Consider the following 27845-nt stretch of genomic DNA (forward strand, 5'->3'; position numbering starts at 1 on the left):
TTGATACTATGTAAAAAATAGATAACTAATGAGAACCTACTGTATACAAGGAACTCTACTCAATGCTCTGTGGTGACCGAAATGGGAAGAAAATCCAAAAAAGAGGGGATATATGTATACATATAGCTGCTTCACTGTACTTTGCTGTACAGTAGAAACTAACACAACAGTGAAATAAAGCAACTATACTCCAGTAAAAATTAATTTTAAAAATATAAATAAATAAATGTTTAGGGTATGTTAAGTAGTAGCTTTAACATGCTACTACCTTGCTCAAAAACTTGTAGGGGCTCCCTATTACCTACCACATTAAAGCATCTGAGAATTTAGAGTTCCTTATCAAATAGCCCCTCCCTGACTTTTCCAACTCCTCATTTATTAAACATCTGTTGAACATACAGTGATCTCTACTTTCTAGACACTAACATGAATATGATGACCTTATTTGTCAATCTTATTGACAAGAATTTATGGGCATAATGGAATCAAATATCTGAACTGAGACCATCCCAGAATATTTGTGGCATGTTTGCCATAATTAAAAGATATCACACACACCAAGAAAAAAGTTGAAAACACAGTCTCTATCTTGCAAGAGTAGTCCTGTGTGGTACAGGCTACTGCCCAGCAACCTTTGACCCTGTTCAGAATCCAGGCTGCCCCCAGGCCTACCTTGTTCACTCCCACCTTGTTTTTCTTTTGCTATTCCTTTGACCTTGAAAATCTTATCTTGTGCATCATCACTCTATTCTGTGCCCCCCACTCGAGGAAATAAGGTAAACCATCTTCAAAATGTTTGTGCTTACTAACCTCTCCATACTCTGAACAATTCTTATAACATAACAAAAAGCTGTCTTTTCTGAGTATGAGAAGAACTTTGCACGTAATTTTTCAAAAATTAAGGAATTGGATACATTTTTATACTTTTTGTAATACTTTAGTATCAAGAATAAGTTAAACAATAATTATGTGTTTTCCTTAACCCAAGCACCTCCCTTCATGAGGTAATCTGTCTCTCTACTCCTTGGAATTTCCATTACATTTCATTCCTCTACTGAGCACAACTCGTTTTCTGTTTTGCATTATGGTTCTCTGTCAATACCTGTTTCTTCTGTGAGATTACGGCTCCTTGAGGGAAAGATACTTACTCTAATGTCTTACTCTAATGTGCACCCCTTCTAGTTCTCAGCACAACAAATGAAGGAAGGAATTAACCAACAGAGATTTCTATGGTGATATTATTACAGTCTTATCTTCCATATAAGCCTGTCGAACAGCCTACAAATAAAACACTGAAAAGAGTTCAGAGAACCCTATCTGTGAAATTGTTGGTACAATGTAATTCTAAAGTAGGTTTGGGGCCCCCAGACTGTACAGAAAGCTGTCTTCTCTTCTGTGTTACTTTCCCAAGCAAAAAAAAAAAAAAAGATAGTGGTTCCTGAGAAATAAGTGCTAATTTTAGCATTCCGTATATTAATGATTAGCAAGCAGCCAGTTCTTTCTCAGTAGCAGTACAGTAAAATGGTTAGGAACTTGGGGTCTGCTGTCAGACTACCTGGATTTCAATCTTACCTCCACCATATATTAGCTATGGGACCTTAGGCAAGTTGTTTAATATCTTTGTGCCTCATTTTCATCACCAGTAAAAGGTAGAAACTTAACAGTACAGTCCCTCTAAGGGATGATGTGAAAAATTAATGATTTAATATATTGAATATTTAAAGTGTTTAGAATAGTATACCTGGCACTTTGTTTAAAAGTGATTGCAATACGTAGCACTACATTTACCTTACATTCCCTATTGGTAAGTTTCATGATGTTAAGAACAAAATGAGTTTTTTTTTTTCTTTTTATCTCCTACAGCACTTAGCAGAGTGAAACAAACACTAGACGTTCAAAAAATGACGACGTGAATTGTATTTGAGACACAGAGATAGAATGCACAAGAAAATGAACGTAGGTTAAAATGTAAACACAATTAATTTAAATAAAAAGAATTCTTGGCATATCATTTGCATACCTTCAGTTATTGCTTTATAATTAGTTGCTAGGTGCTTTATGACTTGATCTTTTTCTTGCCCTCTCAGAGCATGTAGTTTGGTGTAATACAGGTTGTATCTCTCAGAACTGCTGGCCTCCTGACAAGCTGGCTATTCAGTCTGAGTGATGAGGCTACTGCAGCAAAAACTGGGTTAAAGTACATTACTTCTCTGCTGGAGATGAAAGGCCAATAATCCCAGAAAACAGCGCACAGAAAGAGTTGGGCCAGCCAAGCACTTTGTGAAGGCTCATTTAGATCCTCCACCGTGGGGTACTATGAAGGTGAGTGTCCTGATGCCAGGGTCGCGGGCCCGGAGGCCTGAGTGGGCAGCTGGCCTCGGTAGGAGAGACAGAGCCCGGCCGAGGCTGCTGGATGAATCATTCTCACCTTTCTAGGCAGGTGCGGGCGGCAGGACGCTTCCGCTTCGCCACGGCGCGGGCGGGACTGGGAGCGGCGGCATTCCCCGCGGAGGCCTCCCCCGGGCCGCCTCCTCCGGGCGGGCACTGACCGTGCCGCAGGCGTCCGGGCTGCCGCAGTCCCAGCGCCGCAGAGCCTGGAGCTGGTGGGGGGCGCCCACTGGCACCCGGACCCACAGCTCGTCGGGGCGGGCCGCGGAGCCCATGTGGAACCGCCACCCTCCCGCCATCTCTCGGCGTTTCATTCCCGCGCGCGGTCGCCGGCTGAGGCGCGGGGGCCGCGCGTCTAGGCGCCGGAGGGCGGGGCGGGGCGCGCGCCCCCCGGCCCGCGGAGGTCGTCTCGCGCGGGCGCACGCGCCGCAGCCGCGCGGGGCGGGAAGGGTGGGTATTCTCTGGGCGCGCGCGCCGCCGCCGCTTCAGCCTGCTGCTCCGCCCGCGCCGCCTGCTCCCGGTGCTTGGCCGCAGCACTCCGACTCCGGAGCGGGCATGGGCTGCGCGGGGCCCGCGGTGTAGAGTCCGCCAACCCCGGACCCGCATCCCGCACCCTGACAGTCCCGGTAAGCGGGGGCGGGGGCGGCGGGGACCAGGCAGGCACCGTGAGGGGCGGGTCTGCGGGCAGCGGACAGCCCTCCTTGGACTCAGAGGTGCTGTGTGGGAGCCGTCCCGAGGGGGTCCCTGTGTAAGTGGATGAACCCCGAGTATCCCTGCCTCTACCCCTTGGGAGAGTCCCGGAGGCGGTGTGCGGCGCCGCCCCCATGGAAGACCCCTGTGCGAGTGGAGATTCCCAGGGCTCTCGGCATTTGCTGCCACGGGGAGGCCCAGTGTGGAGGACGCCATCCCCAGAGAGACTGTGTACCTACGGGAGGGCAAGGGTGGTCTCTGGTGTTGTCTCAGTGGAAGACCATTCGGGAACATAGGGGAGCCTTAGGAGCCTGCACCGTGGGGACGGACCCCACAGAGGACCCGTGTATATAGGAGGACCTCAGACTGTGCCCTAGAACTGCGTGGAAGAAACCTCTGACTGGAAGGAGAGGATCCTGCCATGGGATCCAGGCCAGGAGTAACCTCCCGTATGCTCAAAGGTCTTTGGCTTTGACCTCCTTCGGGGCTCAGTGTTTCCTAACTTGTATCCCTCCAGCGTGGTCGAGAGGCAGGGGTCCTGTGGGGCTGCGCCTTTGTCCATTCGTCCCACACCCCATTAGAGTTTGTATTCTCCGTGGTAGCCCAGTTGGCTCCAAGCTGAAGGCAGGAACTTCTTTCAGAGCACAGGGTGCAAGAGAGGGGAGGACCAGTGAGGCCTCCGAAGCAAAGAAAGGAGATTTGAGCCCCTGGGCTTGACCCTCAGGAAGAAAGCAGTAAAATCAGGTAGAATAACTGACTCAGCCAGGTCCTGTAAAGAAAATCCTTTGACGGAAGGAAAAAAGGATATGTAGGATTATTGAGCACCAGTGTGCCAAGTACTAAACCAGGGATGTTTAACATCTCATAGAATCCTTACAACAGCCTTATGAAATTATCCCCTTCTAAACATTTGGCACTTTAGACTCAGGTTTAGCAATTTGCCCAAGGTCACAAAGCATGGAATCATGAAATCTGTTTTTCTAAGTTTATTTGGGTATCAAGGAGAGGCAGAAGCAAGAATGTTTATTTGTTAATAAATTGCATTAAGATACCAAGCACAGGGCTTTGCAATAGTATACGCTCAGTAAATGTGATGATTAATTAAGTGGATGAAGACAGTTTAATTGGGGATGAGTGTGCTGTAGGAACTGATTTCCACTGAATCCCCAGATTTCAGGGTGTGGCTTCCTTCACTGGCAACCCTACTGTAATTATGCCTCTGGGTGGCTCTGCACTTAATTGGGTCTGGGAGAGGCCTCTGGGTGTGGTCTTTGACAGGACTTGCTCTGGGGATCTAGTGGAACCTTTCGGAGGATGGAGTATTCTGAGACTACACTCCCTGCTTGCAGAATCCTCGAGGGAGAGGACAGAGAGACAGGATCACTTTTAGGAAGCATGACCCACAGTGTCTTTGTGGCCATCTGACTCCATGCACTAGCAGACATTGGTCCACAGATACCACTCAGGATACTTGCCCAGCAGTGCCTCTGCATGATGAGGAGGAGGGCAGGAAAGGCTCAGAGCCAAGGAAGGTTTATTAGGAGTCCATCGTCTGGGGAATGCAAAGGGTTTGTGCCTGACATAGTGAGGCACCCTCATCTCACCCCCTGGGCTGTGGTAGCTTTCATTCCACCTGAATCCCAAGGGTGTGAATTTGGAGCCAAGGATAGACTCTGGTTTCTTGTCCAAAAATGGAGTGGTGAGGGAGCTAAGCAGTGGAATTCACCAGAGTGTTCTGGAAGAGTTTTCCTGTTCCCCTTCCTTTCTCCTTCCACATAGCCAAACCTAGTGACATCCTCCTTTAACAGAAGTGGGTTCCCTGGGCTCCTGGGGTTACATAGTGAGAAGGGAGATCAGGCTTGTGAGAAAACAGAATAACCTGGGTGTGGCATCTCATGCACAGCTCAGTGGAACAAACTATGACAAAGGCTGATATTGGTTAAGCACCTCCCCATTAGAGAATTGTTTATAATCCCCTTTCAGTTCAAACCCCTCTCATCAGTTTAACACACCAAAATAAACAGGGATATATATCTTTTTTAAGAAAATCAGAGCAAGCCTGCAAATATGATCTTTGCTCCGATTCAGAGATTTGTCACTGGGTTTTATTCCTAAACTGGTCTTTTTACTGAGGGCTCTTGGTATCACACCCACTCATGACCCTGGAAAAATTGCTAGATGGCTCCAGGTGCTCCCCAAATTTTGGACCTTGGATATCACTTCTTTGATGTCCAGCATTGGGTAAACATTAAGATTACAAAATCCTAAGAATACTGACTGTCTCCTCTAATCACAACGTGAGTCTGCAAATCAAATCATTCCACAGTGGGCATGAAGGATGTCACCAGGTGGCCTTAATCTTCTTTAAAAAAAAAGCTCTCTCTAAAGAGAAATAAAAGGGGAGAGCATGGCTCACACAATTTCACTTGAGTGTACACAAATGAGTCTGGACTTTTTAGCCTTTAATCTGCCTCATCATCTCTGACCACATTCTTATGGTTTTCTTCCTCCTACATTTGCCATCTTTAGACAATGCTTCCTCTTCCTCAAACACATAAATGGTAGAACCTTCCCCTGCCCATTTCTCATACTCCTTGTATTTTTTCCAGTACACCTGTTCATAAGTAGATCATATTTATGCAAAAAGTTTGCTTTCTTTTTAGCTACAGAATCTATTATCTTTCAGTCCCACATGCTTTTCTCCAGCAGTGCTCTTGGTTTCTGCTATCTTCATTTCCCAAATTGCTTTATTCGTTTCTAATGGGAATATCATTATCCACTCCAACCCCTCAATCTTAATGACCAAGTTCTGACAGAAATGCTTACCAGCTTTTGACCAAGAAACCAAGACCATCAGTGTCCAGCTGGAGACATGACTATTTTTTCTATTATAACATCCCCCTTCATCCTTCCTCCCCTTCCAGCAATCCACTCAGAGACCCATATACATTTACTAAGTGCTACCCACTTGCCAGGCACTATGCTAGATAAATATGAGAGTTCCTTGCCCTTGAGGTGTTCACATAGGATCAGTCTGCATTTCTCTAATCATTTACTATAAAAAGTAAGAAAAAAAAAGAGAAGTACAGCTTTACAGAGTATCTATAGGAATCATCATACAGTATGCCTTTTCCGAGGCATCACTGAAGCACCACTGCTGTTCTGTGCCTCCTCTGGCAGCCACATCCTTAGCCTCCGTGCCATTGCACTGCCAGAATTACTTCCGCCCATATACTTTGAGTGAACTGGCCACTCTTGGCTCTCTATAATAATGACAGTACCTTATATTTGGATAATATGTGAAAATTTACAAGCCCTCTTACATGATCTCATTTGGTTTTCAGAAATGTTTCATCTTAACTGTGCTCTTCTTACTAAAACAACAGTGTGTTGGTTGGCTGGCTGGTTTTCTCTCCTTTTTTTTGTTTTGTTTCATTTTCTTTTGTTTTGTTTTGTTTTTTGAGCCTCCTAATCAGGGTTACGGGTCTCCAGAGGGAAAACCCCAACGATTTACTACAGCCTCTACCTACCAGCTCTTAGGCTATGAAGAGGAGTTTCCTGTTGGGTCCAAAGGCCAAGCAATGCACTCACTGGTCAACCCTGGGACTTATCAGGGCTGTCCTGCTACCTGGCTTCAGAAAATCCAATTCTCTGTGTTTTCTTTCCTCCCTGAAATCTAAATACATATTTCCCTCTAGACAAATAGTTTAAGCGTACTATCTCAAACCAGTTCTTTGGGCTAATTCTTAAGTGAAGGCAGGTTTCTTTGCCTATTTCTATCTAACACCCGGCTGGCTTCATACCATCTAAGCCATGATGGAGTCTCCGTATAGCTCCATGCCTTGGCATGTGCTTTTATCTCTTCCTGGAATGCCTTTTTCTTCCTTATCCACTGGGGTAACTCCCACTCATATTTCAAAATTTAGCTCAAGCAACACTTTTTTTTTTAATCCTACACGTATGCCCCCTACACACGCACATACTCACACTGCTTTCTCACAGGGTGAGTGAGGTTCCATTTGTTCAATCTACCAACAGTTACTAAGCGCCTAATTTGTGCCTAACACATAGTAGGCTGCACTCAGCAAATACCTGTAGAATCAACAAATAAGTCATGATAATTAAGGTGTAATGAGTGCATTAAATGGGGCTGAATCTGTGCTTCAGGGCCCCAGAGCAGAGAACAGGGAGTGTCTCTCCATCTTGCTGAAAAGCTCTGCTTGCTAAGTGCAATCACACCAGCCAATCACTGATGGTGTGCTATTCCTTAACTGTTGCTCTGCTTCTGTGGGAAGCCTGCACTGTAGCTTCTCATGAAGACCCATCCCAGGCCCCTAGAGGCTAAAGATCATGCCATAATTTTGTCCTCATATTTATTAGAGCTTTTGGACTTCCAGTAAATATTAAACAACAGCAGCACCTCCCTCACGCCTCATTCTCTTGAGCTGAGTCCAAGAAGACGTTTTTACTCAGTCTTCAGCCCTCCTGCTCCTTGGAAACCCCAGAAGAGTCCTGTGCAGTCAGGGGTGACTGTGTCTTCCTGGGCTGACTGAAGCCAGTGCCGCTGCACTGCATAAACAGAGGAGACTGGCAGAAGACAGGGAGGTATCAGTTAGACCCCTTTAGACATGAAAACTAAAAGTAGCCCATAGGCTACTGCCAGGCAACAGAATGGCTGATTAGAAACAGGCTCCAGGAGCACTGGGGTGAGGCAATGGATTCCTAAAGCAGGACCCAGATACTGGAGATCAGCCAGACTATTTCAGGCTTGAATTCCTCAAAGACGAGCAGAGGGTAAGGAGAGTCTGATAATTTTTGTTTAAAGTCTCTAGATTGATGTTGATGTGCACAGTGAACTTAGGGTCTGTGCTGTGCATTCTGCATTTTGTAGACCCTGGTTCTGCTGGTTTTCTATACCCTTATGGCTAATCACCTGCTGTGTTAGGTACGTGGTGGCTTCCTTGAGGCTCTCAGACAACCTTTTAGGCACATGCTATACCTGGAGCCAATTGTCAACCACCTTGAAATTTTTCACCCTTATTGGCAGATGCTGCTCATCTCATGCTAAATTTCTCCAGCCCAAACCCAGGAGGGAGGAGATACACTTTTAAGTTTGCTGCACGTGCCCTCAGGGCAGCTGCCCTCCTGTGGGCCAGTTCACAGTGCCCCCAGGACACAGCATAAATGCAGGGGACTGTTGACTTTGGTGATATTAGTCTCTCTTTTTTTATAATTGTGGTTGTGGAAACTGGCCAAATTCTAAAATTCTGTAGCTCTCTCCTGTGGTCAAAGAAATCACCCATAACTACTGTATGGTTACCTGTTCTCATCCCTGCTAGCCCTGAATCAGCAAATAGGGTCCCCTCCGGGGAAGCAGAGTAGATGTGATGAGATGAGCAGGTGACTGTATAGTTTTTAGAATTGTGTTCTGAAGATTTGGTCTGATCAGTCTCTCTGGCCAAATTTGAGGAAGAGAAAAGGTAGTGACACCATGATCTCAAACTTTTTATGTTGCCTAGTTATCTCTGCAACATTCTTCGAACCAAGATTTATAGAACACATACTCTGTGGAAGGCAGTGGGAACTATCCAGATTTTTCTCCTTCTCAATCTCAGTGAAATACTGGGATTCCTTTTTCCATCTGCTCAACCCACTCTGGTTGTTTTCTCCTGTCTCCCAGCTCAGAAGTTTTCTTTGCCTTGTTCCTGCCTAGGGAAGCCTTCATAACCTCCAAACAATCACTTTTAGTTGCTTTTGAGCCTTTTTCAAACAGCTGCCATTCCTATACCAAAAATCAGATGAAAGCAAGTAAATGTGCTTTACATTTAGCATGCCCAGTGAGGAGACTCCTGCCTGTTGAGAGGCTCCTCACAGCCAGAAGTCTTTATCGAGAGCTTTGGAAGAGGTTCCCTAGCTGCCTTCCTTTTCCTTATTTTGCCACCAGCTCCTGCTGTGGAGCAGCCCCTCCTTCTCTTACTCCCACCACTTTGCCCTTATAAATCATCCCACTGCGTTGTAAGCATGTGCTCCGCAGAGAATGGGTGTGTCTTGCACGCACATATTTCAGGCTGCCCACATATGTCTTACTGCCTGACAAATTCATCTAGACAGACTCCTCTTCCCTGAAGAAAGGTTCTGGTTGTCATCTGTTTTCATTTCCTCCAGATCCTAGAGTCAGACAGCCCTGTTCTACCTCATGTCCCTCTTATTCACCACCACCTGCTCCTGCTCCCATGAGGTTTTTTTCCAAGCCTTCCCTAAGTTCTACAAATCCTCTGACAGTCACATCATTCTTGGGACAATGTCTTTTTATCCCTCTTTCATCCTTGTTAGGGAGGCAGAAAACCCCAGTTCCACCCATCAGCCAAAGGAGTAATCATTAGATATAATTTGTGGCATCTTTGCAACTTGATTTCCTTTTAACTCACTCTTCTTCCTAGGACTCCTTCCAGCACAGGAGAGGCCAGGTTTTTCTCACCAGGCATTTGTTTTTACTCCTCACTAATCAGGACCACTTGTTTCTCTAGAAATTAGAACTGATTTTGTTAATTTCTCAGACACCCCAGGTGCACATCCTGCATATTTCAGCATACTTGCTTTTAATCAAGGCGTCTTTTGCATATAGTTTCAGTCCTCTCCATTAAGCATTAAGGGGTTTTAGCCTCACTCTTAAAGCCTAATTCTGTTGTGTCCTCACAGTTCACTCTCAAAATCAAAGCCTTGTGATGAAAATGACTTGGGGTCTTGTTTGGATTTTGATGCCTTCTTTTTAATGGCTCTGCTCTACATTTTCTGCCCTTATGGGCATAAACTGGCCTGGAAAACTGAAGGGAATAGCAGTACTCCAAGATCCTGTGGTCAGGACTAGAAAGTAGTTTTTTATTTGTTTTTATGTCTGTTTGTTTGTTTGTTTTGCTGGTGGATGTTATCTTCAGTCTTCATTGAAATTCCTTTGAAGATAAACTCCAAATCCACTGCAGTGACATCATTAACAGTTGAGTAGCTTAATAGTGATTCTTGGTATCCTTACAGAGAGTAGTGGTTGTGCAGGACTGCAGTGTGTTGGGATATGCTTGTGGTTAGTTTGCCGATACACTATTAATGAGTCAGGTCACTTACAGAGTGACCCTCCTAATTGGCTGGCCTTTGTTCAAAACTCTTATTACATTATCTGAAAAAGCCAATAAGAACCAAATGCATACCACTGATTTTCCTCCAATGAATCATTCTTGAAAAAGTGAATTTCGTATGGTTATTCCAGGTCTCCAAATAAGTGTTTATCAACCTTTTTTTTAACCCATGCCTTCTTGCTAATAAACATTAATGTCAGGACTTCCCTGGTGGTGCAGTGGTAAGGAATCCGCCTGCCAATGCAGGAGACACAGGTCCAATCTCTGGCCCGGGAAGATCCCACATGCCACGGAGCAACTAAGCCCATGCACCACTACTGAGCCTGCGCTCTGGAGCCCGCCAGCCACAACTCCTGAAGCCCACGTGCCCTAGAGCACAAGAGAAACCCACGCACTGCGACTAAGAGTAGCCCCCACTTTCCACAGCTAGGGAGAGCCCACGCGCAGCAACAAAGACCCAGCGCAGCCAAAAAAATTTAAAAAAATTTTTTTTAATTTTTTTAAATTAATGTCTTATGACTGCTCCCTAAAACTTCTACTACAACTTGTAGGAGGGGGCTGCCCTCAACGATTTGGAAAGCTAGCACCTTCTGTATCTCCTCCAGGAACCAGGAGGATACTGTCAAGCTCTGCTGTTTTGTTGTCCATGTTACAAAAAAAAAAGTAATGGCTTTTGATATTTGCTTTCCAAATATAAATATATTATAATTTATATGCTTTTTCAATCCACTATTTCTTCCCTCCTCCTGGAGTTCTGATATATAAACCCCTATATGCCCCAGGATCCAGCCAATGTGAGTCATTGCTCTGATCTTTATGTTAGTACTGGATTAAACCAGTTTTTTCTCTTTATTTTTATAGCATGAATATATCACAAGTTATCCAATAATTCTCCTACTAAGGTTATTTCCACCTTTTTATCACTGTGAAAAATGCTTTGATAGGTACTTCCCTGCTGGCGCAGTGGTTAAGAATCCGCCTGCCAACGCAGGTGACACGGGTTTGAGCCCTGGTCCGGGAAGATCCCACATGCTGAGGAACAACTAAGCCCGCGAGCCACAACTACTGAGCCTGCATGCCTAGAGCCCGTGCTCTGCAACAAGAGAAGCGACCACAATGAGAAGTCTACGCACTGCAACGAAGAGTAGCCCCCACTTGCCACAACTAGAGAAAGCCCGCATGCAGCAACAAAGACCCAACTCAGCCAAAAGTAAATAAACAATAAAATTTTTTTAAATGCTTTGATAAATATTCTTTTAAATATGCCCACAGGTAGAGGATCAAACTCTTGTATGTAGTACGGTTTTCTTCATTCAAAAGTATATTAGGGGCCTCCCTGGTGGCGCAGTGGTTGAGAGTCCGCCTGCCGATGCAGGGGATACGGGTTCGTGCCCCGGTCTGGGAGGATCCCATATGCCGCGGAGCGGCTGGGCCCGTGAGCCATGGCTGCTGAGCCTGCGCATCCGGAGCCTGTGCTCCGCAACGGGAGAGGCCACAACAGTGAGAGGCCCGCGTACCACAAAAAAAAAAAAAAAAAAAAAAAAAAAAAAAAAAAAAAAAAAAAAGTATATTAGTATCAGTCCAGATTTGCTAGACCGTCCAACCACACAGACTCTTAAGACAGACTTGAGAATTCAATTCTTGCATCACTCCAGTCAAGGGAAATGCATACCTTATACCCCACAATGTTATCCTTGTCTTTCAGAGGTAACTATCTTTAAATCAAAAGACAAAAGCATAGATCTCAAAAAAAAAAAAAAAAGCATAGATCTCTAATCAAAAAAGTATAGTGATTCTAAGGCTGTGTTTTTCAAATTGCCAGTCCGGACCCATTACAAAGTCACCAAATCATTTTTTTACGATCTTTTTTTTATGTGGACGATTTTTTTAAATATTTATTTATTTATTTGGCTGCACCGGGTCTTAGTTGCAGCACGTGGGATCTTCATTGCGGCATGCTGGCTCTTAGTTGTGGCATGTGGGATCTAGTTCCCTGACCAGGGATCAAACCCGGGCCCCCTGCATTGGAAGTGCAGAGTCTTAACCAGTAGACCACCAGGGAAGTCCCTGATGTGGACCATTTTTAAAGTCTTTATTGAATTTGTTACAGTATTGCTTCTGTTTTATGTGTTGGTTTTTTGGCCACGAGGCATGTGGGATCTTAGCTCCCCGGCCAGGGATCAAACCTACACCCCCCACATTAGAAAGCAAAGTCTTAACAAATGGACCACCAGGGAAGTCCCTCATCAAATCATTTTAGAGAGTCACTATCATGATTGTTTTAATGAACTAGGATAGAGAGGATAGAAAATATCCGGGAGCATCACATGTAGTAAAATTAGGATTCTTTCACAAAACTTTGGGTTCAGTTATAGGTCTATGAACATGTGTTTATAATTTTGTGTGTACAGGGTCACATCATAAACTATACTTCTTACTATGGGTCACAGTCAAAAAATGTGAAAAACGTACCACAGAAAGTTTTCTGAGGAAAACACTGTGGCCTTGGAAATAGTAATTGATCATGAGAAAGGTTTGCAGTGAAGGGCTGGGTGGTATGCCTGTTCCTCTCGCTGTAAGTTGGGGACCCGCTTTTCCACCTAACTGTAGAGCACAGCCAGTATGCATAAGCCATGTGGGCAGTGTCTGCAGACTGCAGGCCTGGCCTCTTCAAGAACCCCCTGGGTCCACAGCCTCAGCAAAAGCTCTAACATACACACACTCCCTTCTCCACCCCTAGCCCCACTGCCACCCAAGGCTGCATACCCTCATTAGGTCACATGGACTTTTAAAAGAATATGGAAAAGAAGCATTCTAAATGCTTGACTACATATTCCAAGCATACGCATTAACAGCTAGAGAACTGAAGCCCAAAGCAGTAAAATAACGTGTCCTGGGTCACAGCAGATCCAGAACTAGAACAAGTCACCAGGTTGCCTCTGTGACTTTTTAAATTATATAATTAATGTACAAGGTAGGAAAATTAGAAAATAACAGATTAACAAAAATATGAAAAAACATGCATTCTTATAAAATTAGATCATAACATGAGCATTTCTGTAACTTGCATTTTTCATAAATATGTTCATATATTTTGAACATCTTTCCACATTAATAAATTTACTTTTATCTTAATGTTTTTCATAGTGTTCATTCTTCCATTGTACCATAATTTAACCATTCCCCTCTTGTCCCATATTTGTTTGCAACTGAGGAAAAGAATGAGTTTTTAATCACCTTAAACAGTTTCCTAATTTGATCAGTAAATCTTTCCTTGAACTTCCCTGGTGGCGCAGTGGTTAAGAATCTGCCTGCCAGTGCAGGCAACGTGGGTTTGAGCCCTGGTCCGGGAAGATCCCACATGCCGTACTGCAACTAAGCCCATGCACCACAACTATTGAGCCTGCACTCTACAGCCCATGAGCCACAACTACTGAGCCCGCGTGCCACAACTACAGAAGCCTGTGCGCCTAGAGCCCGTGCTGCACACCAAGAGAAGCCACTGCAATGAGAAGCCTGCACACTGCAAGGAAGAGTAGCCCCCGCTTGCCGCAACTAGAAAAAGCCCACACACAGCAATGAAGACCCAACGCAGCCAAATAAATAATAAATAAATCTTTCCTCAATAAATCTCCTTTGCCACCATCCTGTAAATGACAGTCACTTATTCAAAGCAAATATTCTTTAGTAATATATTTTAATTTTACAAACAAATTTTACAAGTCAGGAGAGGGGATCTTTCCTTTCTTATCAGTAGGTTTACAAATTTAAAAACATGGGTTGGGTTTCTTTGATAACAAGTGATGGCAGGGCAAGCACCCAGACAAGGTAGGAATTTGCACCACTGTGGCACAGAAAATAGTTGTTTCTAGAAAGAAGACATGGCTGTCATCAGATTTTATGAGTATTAAGACTTTATTGAAAAATCAGAAAGACTTATTCACAATTAATTGGGAAATATTATTAAATGCCTTTCCTCTTTTAGACATATTGCTAGGCAGTGGAGACAGGTACTACACATGGTAAAACGATCTAAGAGAGGAAACTGACACTGATGATAATCATCCTATTGAATATGTAATAACAAAGATGAGTGTTCTAGAGCAGAAGAGCATGGTGCTGTCAGCACACCTACCTGGCTTGGGGAGACAGCAGTAACTTCCATGAGGAAGCAGTACTTGAACTGAGCTCTAATGAGGGGAAAGGAATGTTCACAGGTCCAAAATAGAGGGAGCATGGAGACTTCCCTGGTGGCACAGGGGACAGAATCTGCCTGCCAATGCAGGGGACACAGGTTTGAGACCTGGTCCGGGAAGATCCCACATGCCACAGAGCAACTAAGCCCATGCACCACAACTACTGAGCCTGTGCTCTAGAGCCCGCGACCTACAACTACTGAGCCCACCTGCCACAACTACTGAAGCCCATGCGCCTAGAGCCCGCGCTCTGCAACAAGTGAAGCCACTGCAATGAGAAGCCTGTGCACCAAAACGAAGAGTAACCCCAACTCGCCACAACTAGAGAAAGCCCGCATGCAGCAACAAAGACCCAACACAACCAAAAATAAATAAATAGATTTATAAAAAATAGAGCTTCCCTGGTGGCGCAGTGGTTGAGAGTCTGCCTGCCGATGCAGGGGACACGGGTTCGTGCCCCAGTCCGGGAAGATCCCACATGCCGCGGAGTGGCTGGGCCCGTGAGCCATGGCTGCTGAGCCTGCGTGTCCAGAGCCTGTGCTCTGCAACAGGAGAGGCCACAACAGTGAGAGGCCCGCGTATCACAAAAAAATATATATATAATAATAATAATAATAGAGGGAGCATGGCAAACAAAGACTGAAAGACCAATGTGGTTAGAACAGAGTAAAGAAGGGACACCAGACCGAGGAGAGCCTCACAGGCCATAATAAAGAAACTGATTTGGAGGACTTTATCCTGAAAGCTTTGGAAAGCCATTGAAAAGTTTTAAGCAGCAGATAACATATCAGCTGAATGTCCCAGAGACATCTTTAATTCAATACATACAAAATCCAATTTCATTATTCCTCTTTCTTATTTCCCAATTTCTGTGAATGGTACTACCCTTCTTCTCGTTAGTCGATTTAAGACTGCCCTCTAAGTCAGGCGGAGATAGGCTGTATGAAATATGAAATACTGTATGACTTCACTTGTGTGTGAAATCTAAAAACATTGAACTCATAGAAACAGAGCAGAATGATGGTTGCCAAAGGCTGAGGGGTGAGGGAAATGGAGGAATGCTGGTCAAAGAGTACCAACATTCAGATATAAGATGAAAAACTTCCAGGAATCTAAGGTACAGCATGTGACCATAGTTAACAATACTATATTGTGTACTTGAAAGATGCTGTGAGAGTAGAGCTTTAATGTTCTCACCTTAAGAACAACAACAAAATGGTAATTGTGTGAGATAAAAGATGTGCTAACTAATTAGAGAAAGAAGAATAAAAAATACCCAAAGTTAGCAGAAGGAAAGAAATCATAAATATCAGATCAGAAATAAATGAAAAAGAAATGAAGGAAAAATAGCAAAGATCAATAAAACTAAAAGCTGGTTCTTTGAGAAGATAAGCAAAATTGATAAACCATTAGCCAGACTCATCAAGAAAAAAGGGAGAAGACTCAAATCAATAGAATTAGAAATGAAAAAGGAGAAGTTAACAACTGACACTGCAGAAACACAAAGGATCATTGGAGATTACTACAAGCAACGATATGCCAATAAAATGGACAACCTGGAAGAAATGGAAAAATTCTTAGAAAAGCACAACCTTCCGAGACTGAACCAGGAAGAAATAGAAAATATAAACAGACCAATCACAAGCACTGAAATTGAAACTGTGATTAAAAATCTTCCAACAAACAAAAGCCCAGGACCAGATGGCTTCATAGGTGAAGTCTATCAAACATTTAGAGAAGAGCTGACACCTATCCTTCTCAAACTCTTCCAAAATATAGCAGAGGGAGGAACACTCCCAAACTCATTCAACGAGGCCACCATCACCCTGATACCAAAACCAGACAAAGATGTCACAAAGAAAGAAAACTACAGGCCAACATCACTGATGAACATAGATGCAAAAATCCTCAACAAAATACTAGCAAACAGAATCCAACAGCACAATAAAAGGATCATACACCATGATCAAGTGGGGTTTATCCCATGAATGCAAGGATTCTTCAATATATGCAAATCAATCATTGTGATAAACCATGTTAACAAATTGAAGGAGAAAAACCATATGATCGTCTCAATAGATGCAGAAAAAGCTTTCGACAAAATTCAACACCCATTTATGATAAAAACTCTCCAGAAGTAGGCATAAAGAGAACTTACCTCAGCATAATAAAGGCCATATATGACAAACCCACAGCCAACATCATTCTCAATGGTGAAAAACTGAAACCATTTCCTCTAAGATCAGGAACAAGATAAGGTTGTCCACTCTCACCACTATTATTCAACATAGTTTTGGAAGCTTTAGCCACAGCAATCAGAGAAGAAAAAGAAATAAAAGGAACCCAAATCAGAAAAGAAGAAGTAAAGCTGTCACTGTTTGCAGATTACATGATACTATACATAGAGAATCCTAAAGATGCTACCAAAAAACTAATCAATGAGCTGATCAATGAATTTGGTAAAGAAGCAGAATACAAAATTAATGCACAGAAATCTCTTGCATTCCTATACACCAATGATGAAAAATCTGAAAGAGAAATTAAGGAAACACTCCCATTTACCCTTGCAACAAAAAGAATAAAATACCTAGGAATAAACCTACCTAAGAAGACAGAAGACCTGTATTCAGAAAACTATAAGACACTGATGAAAGAAATTAAAGATGATACAAACTGATGGAGAGATAGACCATGTTCTTGGATTGGGAGAATCAACATTGTGAAAATGACTGTACTACCCAAAGCAATCTACAGATTCAGTGCAATCCCTATCAAACTACCAATGGAATTTTTCACCGATCTAGAACAAAAAAATTCACAATGTGTATGGAAACACAAAAGACCCCGAATAGCCAAAGCAATCTTGAGAAAGAAAAACGGAGCTGGAGGAATCAGGCTTCCGGACTTCAGACTATACACCAAGCCACAGTAATCAAGACAGTGTGGTACTGGCACAAAAACAGAAATACAGATCAATGGAACAGGATAGAAAGCCCAGAGATAAACCCACGCACATATGGTCACCTTAGTTTTGATAAAGGAGGCAAGAATATACAATGGAGAAAAGACAGCCTCTTCAATAAGTAGTGCTGGGAAAACTGGACAGCTACATGTAAAAGAATGAAATTAGAACACTCCCTAACACCATACACAAAAATAAACTCAAAATAGATTAAAGACCTAAATGTAAGGCCAGACACTATTAAACTCTTAGAGGAAAACATAGGCAGAACACTCTAGGACATAAATCACAGCAAGATCCTTTTTGACCCACCTCCTAGAGAAATGGAAATAAAAACAAAAATAAACAAATGGGACCTAATGAAACTTAAAAGCTTTTGCACAGCAAAGGAAACCATAAACAAGCAAAAGGACAACCCTCAAAATAGGAGAAAATATTTGCAAATGAAGTAGCTGACCAAGGATTAATCTCCAAAATTTACAAGCAGCTCATGCAGCTCAATATCAAAAAAACAAACAACCCAATCCAAAAATGGGCAGAAGACCTAAATAGACATTTCTCCAAAGGAGATATACAGATTGCCAACAAACACAGAAAGCACGCTCAACATCACTCATCATTAGAGAAATGCAAATCAAAACTACAGTGAGGTATCACCTCACACCAGTCAGAATGGCCATCATTAAAACATCTACAAACAATAAATGCTGGAGAGGGTGTGGAGAAAAGGGAACCCTCTTGCACTGTTGGTGGGAATGTAAATTGATACAGCCACTATGGAGAACAGTATGGAGGTTCCTTAAAAAACTAAAAATAGAGCTACCATACGACCCAGCCGTCCCACTACTGGGCATATACCCTGGGAAAACCATAATTCAAAAAGAGTCACGTACCACAGTGTTCATTTCAGCTCTGTTTACAGTAGCCAGGACATGGAAGCAACCTAAGTGTCCATCGACAGATGAATGGATAAAGAAGATGTGGCACATATATACCACGGAATATTACTCAGCAGTAAAAAGAAACAAAATTGAGTTATTTGTAGTGAGGTGGATGGGCCTAAAGTCTGTCATACAGAGTGAAGTAAGTCAGAAAGAGAAAAACAAATACCATATGCAACACATATATATGGAATTTTTTTAAAAAAAGGTCATGAAGAACCTAGGGGCAAGATGGGAATAAAGACGCAGACCTACCAGAGAATGGACTTGAGGACACGGGGAGGGGGAAGGGTAAGCTGGGATGGAGTGAGAGAGTGGCATGGACATATATACACTACCAAATGTGAAATAGATAGCTAGTGGGAAGCAGCCACGTAGCACAGGGAGATCAGCTCGGTGCTCTGTGACCACCTAGAGGGGTGGGATAGGGAGGGTGGGAGGGAGACGCAAGAGGAAGGAGATATGAGGATATATGTATATGTATAGCTGATTCACTTTGTTATAAAGCAGAAATTAACACACCATTGTAAAGCAATTATACTCCAGTAAAGAAGTTAAAAAAAAAAAGGATGTGCTAACTAACTTTATTGTGTTACACATTTCACAATATATTCATGTATCAAATCATCACATTTACCGTTTAAACTTAATGTTATATGTCAATTATATCTCAATAAAGCTGGGAAATATAAAATTGCTCTCTTGCCCTTTACGCTTGATGCAATCAAGTTATCAATTTATTCCTAAATTTCTCTATTTCCACAGTATCAAATCAACTCAGTATCATTCCTGCTGCCACCATTTCAGTTTAAACCCTCTACCTCTTGCCTGGACTATTATAGTAGCCTTCTAGTTGGTCTGAATCTCTCCTCCTTCCCTCTTGTCACCTTTTTCCCCAAACAAACTGAGGACAACTTCCTACCCATCCTTCAAGGTCCATTCTGACTCCCAGTAATATGGTCTCACCTTCCTTTAGGCACTTCCAGCACTCTGTCTTACTCTTCTTTGAGTTCTGATATTAAGTAGCTTGAGTGATGAGACTCTGTTCTCCCATCTTCTATTTCCAATGATGAGCAGTCGGTGCCTTGCATATAGTACTGTTCAATAAGCCTTGATTATGATGGATTGATAGCAAGGCTAAAATGGACTCTCTGCTCCACTTGGAACAAACATTCCCCAACTGAATTCCACTAAGACCCTTCAGGCTAGGAAATAGACCAGCTTTGCAGTGTGCCATGTCATGCCCTCACTTTCCAATGCCCTGGTACTACAGAAGAAGAGCAAGAATAACATTCCTTTTTAACCTGTAAAGGATATGGAACTTTCTTGAACAGTTCTGAGAATCAAAGCAGAAAATGTGGCAGTGACATTAGTGAAGCCTTAGAAGTGTGAGAAGCACCTGAGAGCTTGTGATGAGCAGGTTGTCTGTGATAGACAAACAGACCCATAAACAGGCATAGCTACTAATTAGAAGGAGCAAAGCAGTGTTTGAGACCTTGACCACATGGATGAGGTGGTAGAGTTTCCTAGATGCCTAATTCAGGAGTCCTCTAAAAATAGGAGTTCATTCACTCTGACTCAAAAAGTAGGCGTTTGATATGGATTCTTGTGCACAGCCCTTGTCAGAGGAACATTCCTTCAGTCAGAAGTCTGAAATGTGTAGCTGTAGTCTTGCTTTATGCCTTGGGTCATCTTTGGGAGAGACTTGGGCTCTGGAGTCTCCTACTATCTCAAAGTAGCGGAGGCCTGGGACCCCTAGACCTAATTGGCTTTGGGACAGGAAGGGAGACAGAGATACCATCTCACATTTGTAGAGTGCTTTCTAGTCTACATGCACTGTTAAGCCCCTTTTCTGATGTTATCCTCATGATAGCCCTGTGAAGTGTGCTGAGCAGATGGCTCTCATTTTATAGACAGGAAAACCAAAGTCACAGGGCCAGTCAGAAAGAGAACCAAGGTCTTCTGACTCCTTAACAAGTGCTCTGTCCACCCCGCCATGCTACTGAGTTCCAGAAAAGGGAGAAGCTATTTAATAGAGCTTGCCACTTAGGTGAATGGTTGAAACGAATTGCCCTAATATGGTCAGCCATTGGCTGAATCTGAGCCCCTCTGCTTTCTGTCCACAGAGCCATGGGGGTGTTGATGTCCAAGCGGCAGACAGTGGAGCAGGTGCAGAAGGTGAGCCTGGCTGTGTCTGCCTTCAAGGATGGGCTGCGGGACAGGTCTTCCATCCGACGCACAGGTGAACTTTCGGGGTCTCACCGTGGCACGGTAGAGGGCTCTGTCCAGGAGGTGCAGGAAGAGAAAGAAGCAGAGGCAAGCACCCCAGCACTCCAAGAAGAGAGCAGTGTCAACCGTGCCGCCTGGGAGAGGCTCCGGGATGGGCGTGGAGTGGAGCCGGAGGAGTTTGACAGGACCAGTCGTTTCACACCCCCTGCCTTCATCCGCCCCACCCGGAAGCTGGATGATGACAAGCCTCCAGATATCCGCTTGGAGCCCAGAGAGCCTGTGAGTGTCCAGTAAGGGCAGAATCCCACAGTCTTAGACCTTCTGGGATTCAGGGAGCAGGACAGGGAGGCCTGGGTATGGTTGAAGTGAGACTCAAAACCAGAAAGATGGAGCTGAGTCTTTGAATTTCTTCCCCAAGAATAAAAATGTTACATACTGGATTTGTCTTAGTGAAAGACTTGAGGAAATGGGTAATAAGGAATTATACCATGGCAGCCCTCCCACCTAAGGGATAATACTGTCCCCTGTAGGAGGCATTTGGAAATTTGGGGTGGGGGTAGGGGGAGTTCAGGAAGGTCACAAAACTGGGAGTTGCTCCTGGTATTTGGTGCCAAGAAAAACAGGGATGATAAGGGTCCTGCAATGCCTGGGACAATCTCTCACAACAGATTATTATTTCCAAAAATGCTAGTAGCATCCCTGCTCAGAAACGTGATCACAGAGACCTGAGCAGCTGGAAGAACCTACTGGTTCTTGTCTTCCAGAGAGAAAGCTCTATTGCCATAACATTGGCTTCAGTTGGAGTTGTTCCTTTAGGTTGCTCCAGAGTCACTCAGCCCCAGGCAAGTAGCACTGTGCTTGGTGGCCTAGGATCTTGCTGCTCTGTTTATACATCCTTATACACTCCTGCCATCTTTCCCCAGGTTGTTAATGATGAGATGTGTGATGTCTGTGAGGTCTGGACAGCCGAGAGCCTCTTCCCGTGCAGGGTCTGCACCAGGGTCTTCCATGATGGCTGCCTGCACCGCGTGGGCTACATCCAAGGAGACAGTGCCGCGGAGGTGACTGAGACGGCAAACACGGAAACAGGCTGGAGCTGCCACTACTGTGTGAGCCTAGACTGCAGGGATGGTGGGCTCCTGCACTGCCAGGGATTTGGCACATTTCCTGGAGGCCCAGTCTTAGAACACTGGTTTCTAGGCAGTAACCTGAAGAGTATTCAGGTTCGGGTCACTAGAGTTAGGACAGACCTTCCTTACCTCAGTACTATTGACATTTGGGGCACAATAATTCTTTGTTGAGTGGGCTGTGTGCACCGTAGGATGTTTAGCAGCATCCCTAGCCTCTACCCATTAGACGCCAGTAGCACCCACCCCCAGTTGTGACAACCCAAAATATCTCCAGATACTACCAAATGTATCGTGGGGGAACGAAATCGTGCCAGTTGAGAACCACTGAGCTAGAGGACTGAATGGGTAGGACGAGACCTAATTATTCACAACTAATTCTGCTTGGAGCAGTACTTACTCTCTGTTAGTCTATAGTTGTCATTCATTGTATTCATCTGAAAAACCAACCTGAAATCCTAACCGGCTTGCTTCCAATAGGGATGGATTCCATCCAAGGAAAACATCTTAGTCCTAAGATTCTCACTTGGGCTTCTACCTAACTCTTAGGAGCGTTTTTCTTCATCTCTGAAGCAATCATTTTGTGAATTAAGTAACAAAGTCCTGTTGATTCAGAACTTTGCAAATTATACATAAATGCCTTCCAAATTTTGAAAAGATTAAAAGCCAGATTCGGGGCTTCCCTGGTGGCGCAGTGGTTAGGAGTCCGCCTGCCAATGCAGGGTGGACGGGTTCGAGCCCTGGTCCAGGAAGATCCCACATGCCGCGGAGCAACCAAGCCCGTGCGCCACAACCACTGAGCCTGCGCTCTAGAGCCCACGAGCCACAACTACTGAAGCCCATGTGCCACAACTACTGAAGCCCGTGCGCCTAGAGCCTGTGCTCTGCAACAAGAGAAGCCACCACAATGAGAAGCCTGTTCCCTGCAACAAAGAGTAGCCCCTGCTCGCCGCAACTAGAGAAAGCCCGCGCGTGGCAGCAAAGACCCAGTGCAGCCAAAAATTAAATAAATTAATTTTTTAAGAAAAGCCAGATTCATATCCATTTCTCAGCACACCTGAATAGAGTTCAAGTCTTGCTTTATTGATCTGTTGCCCTGCAGATATCTTCATCCACTGATTTCAGAGTAAGGAGTATCTGCTGATCACCTCTTCTTCCTACTGCCTAGAAGAAAGCAAAGATGTGCCACTTTCTAACAAATAACACTTTCTCTATGGCTTGTCCATAAAATGAAGTATGGAAGAGTTATTTCCAGTCACTTAAATACCTTCTCCCCAGCTGGAATATGCCACTCCAGAGCCTGCTCTACAGGCAATCTTCTCTAGTCACCGCTCCTCCAAATGCTAGCCTTTTCACTCACAGCAACTCTGCTTGGCAGTGTTCTGCTGATGTAGGACTGAGTGTCTCCTTCCTAAACCCTCAGGATTACACGGCTCCCTTCCTGGCTTTCTGTCACAGTCCCGCCTTCATTACCACCACTCTCCACCAGACCTTTTACAAAGACTTCTTCCAAGCTCCTCCCTTTTCTTTCCTTCCCTTCACAGCCAAGCTTCTTGAAAGGACTTCATTATCTCCTTGTGGTTCCCCAACCACTTGTAACTCGGCTTCTGCATCCATCATTTTGCTGAATTAGCTCTTCTAAGGTCGCCAGTGACCTAATTGTCAAGTCCGGTGACCTTTTCTCAGGAATCTTTTACTTGATCTCTCTGATGTATTTAGCACTTCCTTACTGCCCCCTCTTTTCTTAGGGTATGAGTATTTTTTGTGAGAATTATTACACAAAATACGGAAACCAGAGAAAATAGAAAATCAATAAAATTCCATCTGACTCGTATAACCACTGTTAACATTACCTCCTACATTGTACAACTCTCTTCTCTTGGCTTCCAGTACCCTCTACTGATTCTCCTCCCAGGTTCTTCTCTGACCATTCTTTCTTCTTTTTAGATTTTTTTTTTTTGATGTGGACCATTTTTTAAAGTCTTTATTAAATTTGTTACAATATTGCTTCTTTTTTATGTTTTGGTTTTTTGGCCACGAGGCATGTGGGGTCTTAGTTCCACGACCAGGGATGGAACCCACAACCCCCTGCAATGGAAGACAAAGTCTTAACCACTGGACCGCCAGGGAAGTCCCGACCATTCTTTCTAAGTGCCCTTAGTTTCTTGTCCCAGTCCTAAATGCTGGTGTTTCTCAGGGTTCTCTTCCCACTATACTCTCTCTCTCTCTGGGTCTTCATCCACTTCGGTGGCTATTCCACCATCTAAATACCAATCATTCCCAAATCTGTGGGTCCAGACCTAAATTTCCTGTCTCTTGGACTTATATCCATCTTGATGTCTCACTGGTACTTCACACTCAACATGCCCCCAAATGAACTCATCTTCTTCCCCAAACCCATTCTCCCTTCCTTGTCTCTGTGAATAGTAATACCACCACCACCCCACAGTTACCAATCCCAACTCATTTCTCTCCCTCACCCCTCACGTCCAGTGAGTCAGCAGGTCCTATAGACTCTACCTCCTAATCTCTCTCAAATCTCTCCCCTTTTCTTCATTCTCATGTCTTAGTTTAGCCACTTATCTTTTCTTTATTGCAACAATTACTTAACTGCCCTCCATGCCTCCAGACTTTGCCCATCTAATCCATTCTCCACACAGCAGAAAAAGAGCTGACTATGGCACTCCACACTTAAAAACCCTTCCGTGACTCCCATTTGCCCTCAGAAAAAAAGGCCCAATTTGAGGGGCTCAGTAAAGGGCATTTTAAGCACTTCACAGTCAGGCTTCTGCCTACCTCCCCTCCCTTATCTTTTATCCCCTCCCTACCCTCTCCCAAGACACACACACACACACACACACACACACACACACACACTCTACATTCCAGCCATACTAAACATCTCACAGTGTTATACACCATTGTGCCGAGCATATACTAGGTGCTCAAAAAGTGTTTATTGAAAGAATGGTTTGAGTTCTTCATGAAATCCACAAATGAATAGTCATGAAATGTCTGCTCCTGTTCTTTACTGGTATTTTAGAGAGAAAATGATCTACTATAAAGAATATTTGGTAGTTTAAAGACTATAAGACTGTAAATTAATGCTAACAAAATAACATATCAGTGCTCTTTTGGAATTAAGATTCCCTGGCACCACAAAAAAAATTCATTTGGTTTTAGGAACTTTTTCATGATGGCATCCCTTTCAAAACCATTCTGGAGTTAAAGTGATACAACTTTAGGATTAAACAATTTTTAGAAATATGGAAACTGGAGTTAGAATTAAACTTTTTTAACTAAAATACTCTTTGAATACAGCCTGACACAGAAGCCAGATACATAAAATGGATAAAGATGGAGCTGCTCTGATTGTTGGAGCTAGGGATTCAGAACCCTGCCCACTTGCCCCCTTCTCCCTTGCAACAGCTTCCTAAGGCATCTCCAGGGAACCCCTAAGCTATCTCAGAGAATAATTCAAAAACCACTATTTTAGTAAAAGGGACTCAGGGCTGGAGCCAGGATATCTGGATTCTGGGAAAGATCCTGCCCAGAGCTGGACAGCTCTGAGAAAGTCCTTTCCCCTTTCTGGGGCCTCAGGCTCCTTGACTGTGAATGAGAGGCTGGGATTAGATGATCCAATAATTGCCTTCCAGCTGGAATACTATTTCCATCCTTCTTGATCCTTGGCCTTTCTTTCTTACTGGCCAACATGGCCACTGACTTAGCTCTTCCTCTTTTTCAGAACAACCTCAACTTGCTGCTAACTGAGGAAGAAATGTACAGCCTCACAGAGACCTTTCAGCAGTGTAAAGTTATCCCCGGTAAGGCTGGATGGTACTGCCAATGGAGAGAGCCAGGCAGATTTCTTCTTCATACTTTCTAGGATGGACCATGAAAGGAGTATTCCGGAATTTGTGGGGCAAGGGTATAAATGGGACCGTGTTCGCAAGCTGTTGGCCCACCACTGGCCACAGCCTGAGTTATCCTGGCTATGGAGACAAAGACTGGATGAGAGCTGTGGGTGGTGGGGCTCTGGAGGGTACCCTAGAGGTGAGTGCAGGTACTCCAGAGGCTGCGGAAAGGGTGGGCATGGCTAGCACGGGGTGCCTCCCCACAGACTGCTCCCTGACGCTGGATGATTTCCTGCGCTACCGCCACCAAACAGCGAAGCGAGGGGACAGTGACAGGGCTCTAAGTGAGGAGCAAGAGGAGCAGGCAGCCCGCCAGTTTGCAGCCCTGGACCCTGAACACCGAGGACACATAGAGTGGCCTGATTTCTTGTCCCATGAGTCCCTCCTACTTCTACAGCAATTACGTCCCCAGGTAAGGGACAGCTGGGGGTAAACGTCCATGGGATATTGGGTGAGAGACCAGGGAAACATGCCAGGCAGCTTGGAGGAGCACTGGGTACTCTCTGAGCAAGAACCAGTACCAGGAAAGGGCTCAGGTTCTATCCAGTGACAGGTGGTCCAGTGCCTAGGCTGGGGAAACTGCCCAAGGAAGATTGATTAGCGCTGGACCCCACTGCAAATGTTGGTGTTACCAGAAACGCTCTGGGCTGCTTCAAAGGGAGGGTGCAGAGGTGATGATGGAGGTAGGATTCTCTGTGGCTTGACAGTTTACAAAATATTTTCACCTCCAGGTCTTAATATATCTCTTCTTCCCCAGAACTCTCTGTTAAGGCTTCTGACAGTCAAGGAGCGGGAGCGAGCCCGGGCCACTTTCCTGGCCCGGGGCAGCGGGAGCACTATCAGTGAGGCAGAGTGCCGCCGTGCCCAGCACTCTTGGTTCTGCAAACGCCCCCCAGATGCTTCTTCCTGCAGTGTCAGGTCCGCTCCCTACCAATCCCTGCCCCCACTCACGTACCCTCCTCCTTTTTCCATGCCAAATGGCCCTTGGTATGAAAGGTGCCTACCTCCCTGTTTCTCCTGCCAGTTTCTCCAAACAGCCAGAAGATCCTCCTGTGCATTAGACAGTGGACAGTGACTCCTACTGGCCAAGGCATAGAGCAGCCTCTACTCCAAACTCCGTCGCCCCATGTCAGAAAAGCCTGGACAAGCACATCCAGAGCTTTGGGTTCACCAGAATGTGGAAGGGGCCGGACCTTTCGGTGGCCCACTCCTAACCACATGTCCTTGTGCCCAACAGCGTCAGCCATGTGGGTCCCATAGCAGACAGCAGCCCAGCGAGCAGCAGCAGCAAGAGTCAGGAAAAGGCCCCTCTGCCCACAGAGCCTGAGTCCAGGTGAGTGACACCTCCTCACCTGGCTGTCTACACCCCTGACCCCTACAAACACACAAGTAAGATTGGGTGTTACCCACCATCACCCCAAAACAGCAAATGCCCACCCCAGAAACCAGACTTCAAGAGTACACATTTGACCCCAGATCCATAGGGCCAGTGAGCTGGTCTGTCACCCTGGAAGCACAGCCTGCCATCACCATGTCACGCACAAGCCAGGGCTTCCCTGAGTTTTGCCCACCTCAAGCCATGCTGCCACTGGGAGCAGGTCTCATGAGCCTCCGGGCTCAGCAACCGGCCTCACAAACCTGTTCTTTGCTTCCACTCCAGATTTGTGGACTGGCCTACCTTCCTGCAGGAGAATGTCGTCTACATCTTGGCTGCTCGCCCCAACAGTGCAGCCATTCACCTGAAACCCCCAGGATAGCATGGAGCAGAAAAGCTCAGTTTGGGGACAGTGGCGTTCTCTCCCTCCTTTACTTTCCCCCTTCCCTCCACAAACCTCTGGTCCTGAGACTTATGGGGATGGAGCACTGGCCACATCTCAGTTTGTCACTAAGCTTTATGGCACTGAAATCACCATTCCCATCACAACAGAGACAGTAAATGCATTGCCACAGGGAGAAGCCCTGGGAGCTGTGGCAGTATCTGCTCCTGGACCACCCCCTGCCCTCACACCATAGACTGGACCTGCCACTGCACACGTATATGTGTGCACACACATGCACACATACACACATGCCTAGCTGGCCATGCCTGCAGAGACCTGGTTCTTTTTGGTTGAAGAAGGACCAAAGTTCTTTCGTGAAGCCCTTGGTATAAACGAGGGGGTCTCTGCTCAGCCCTTCTGTTGGCCAGTTCTTATTCACAGTAGATCAGTCTCTGGCCAAGTGATTCTTAATAAGGGGGCATATCAGACTCACATACTCTCCTAGAGA

The 27845-nt window shown here is 44.9% G+C and overlaps 1 protein-coding gene across 3 annotated transcripts; it reads left to right on the plus strand.

Moving 5' to 3' along the window:
- Positions 1-20437: 20437 nt before the first annotated feature.
- On the plus strand, positions 20438-27334 carry PHF24 (PHD finger protein 24; the record flags this gene model as incomplete). Of its 3 annotated transcripts, XM_079705877.1 has the most annotated exons (8): positions 20438-20485; positions 20597-20815; positions 21460-21645; positions 25409-25487; positions 25784-25989; positions 26335-26495; positions 26815-26910; positions 27238-27334. In XM_079705877.1, 8 exons carry the CDS (start codon positions 20438-20440, stop codon positions 27332-27334), a joined length of 1092 nt encoding a protein of 363 aa, XP_079562003.1. The 3 variants fall into 3 exon arrangements, with proteins under 3 accessions (XP_079562003.1, XP_079562002.1, XP_079562004.1); XM_079705876.1 differs by having other exon boundaries at positions 20438-20815; XM_079705878.1 differs by lacking the exon at positions 20438-20485 and having other exon boundaries at positions 20688-20815; positions 21525-21645.
- Between the last annotated feature and the right edge of the window lie 511 nt (positions 27335-27845).

Source organism: Hyperoodon ampullatus, assembly GCF_949752795.1.
Source record: "Hyperoodon ampullatus genome assembly, chromosome: 6".
NCBI classification, from domain to species: domain Eukaryota; kingdom Metazoa; phylum Chordata; class Mammalia; order Artiodactyla; family Ziphiidae; genus Hyperoodon; species Hyperoodon ampullatus.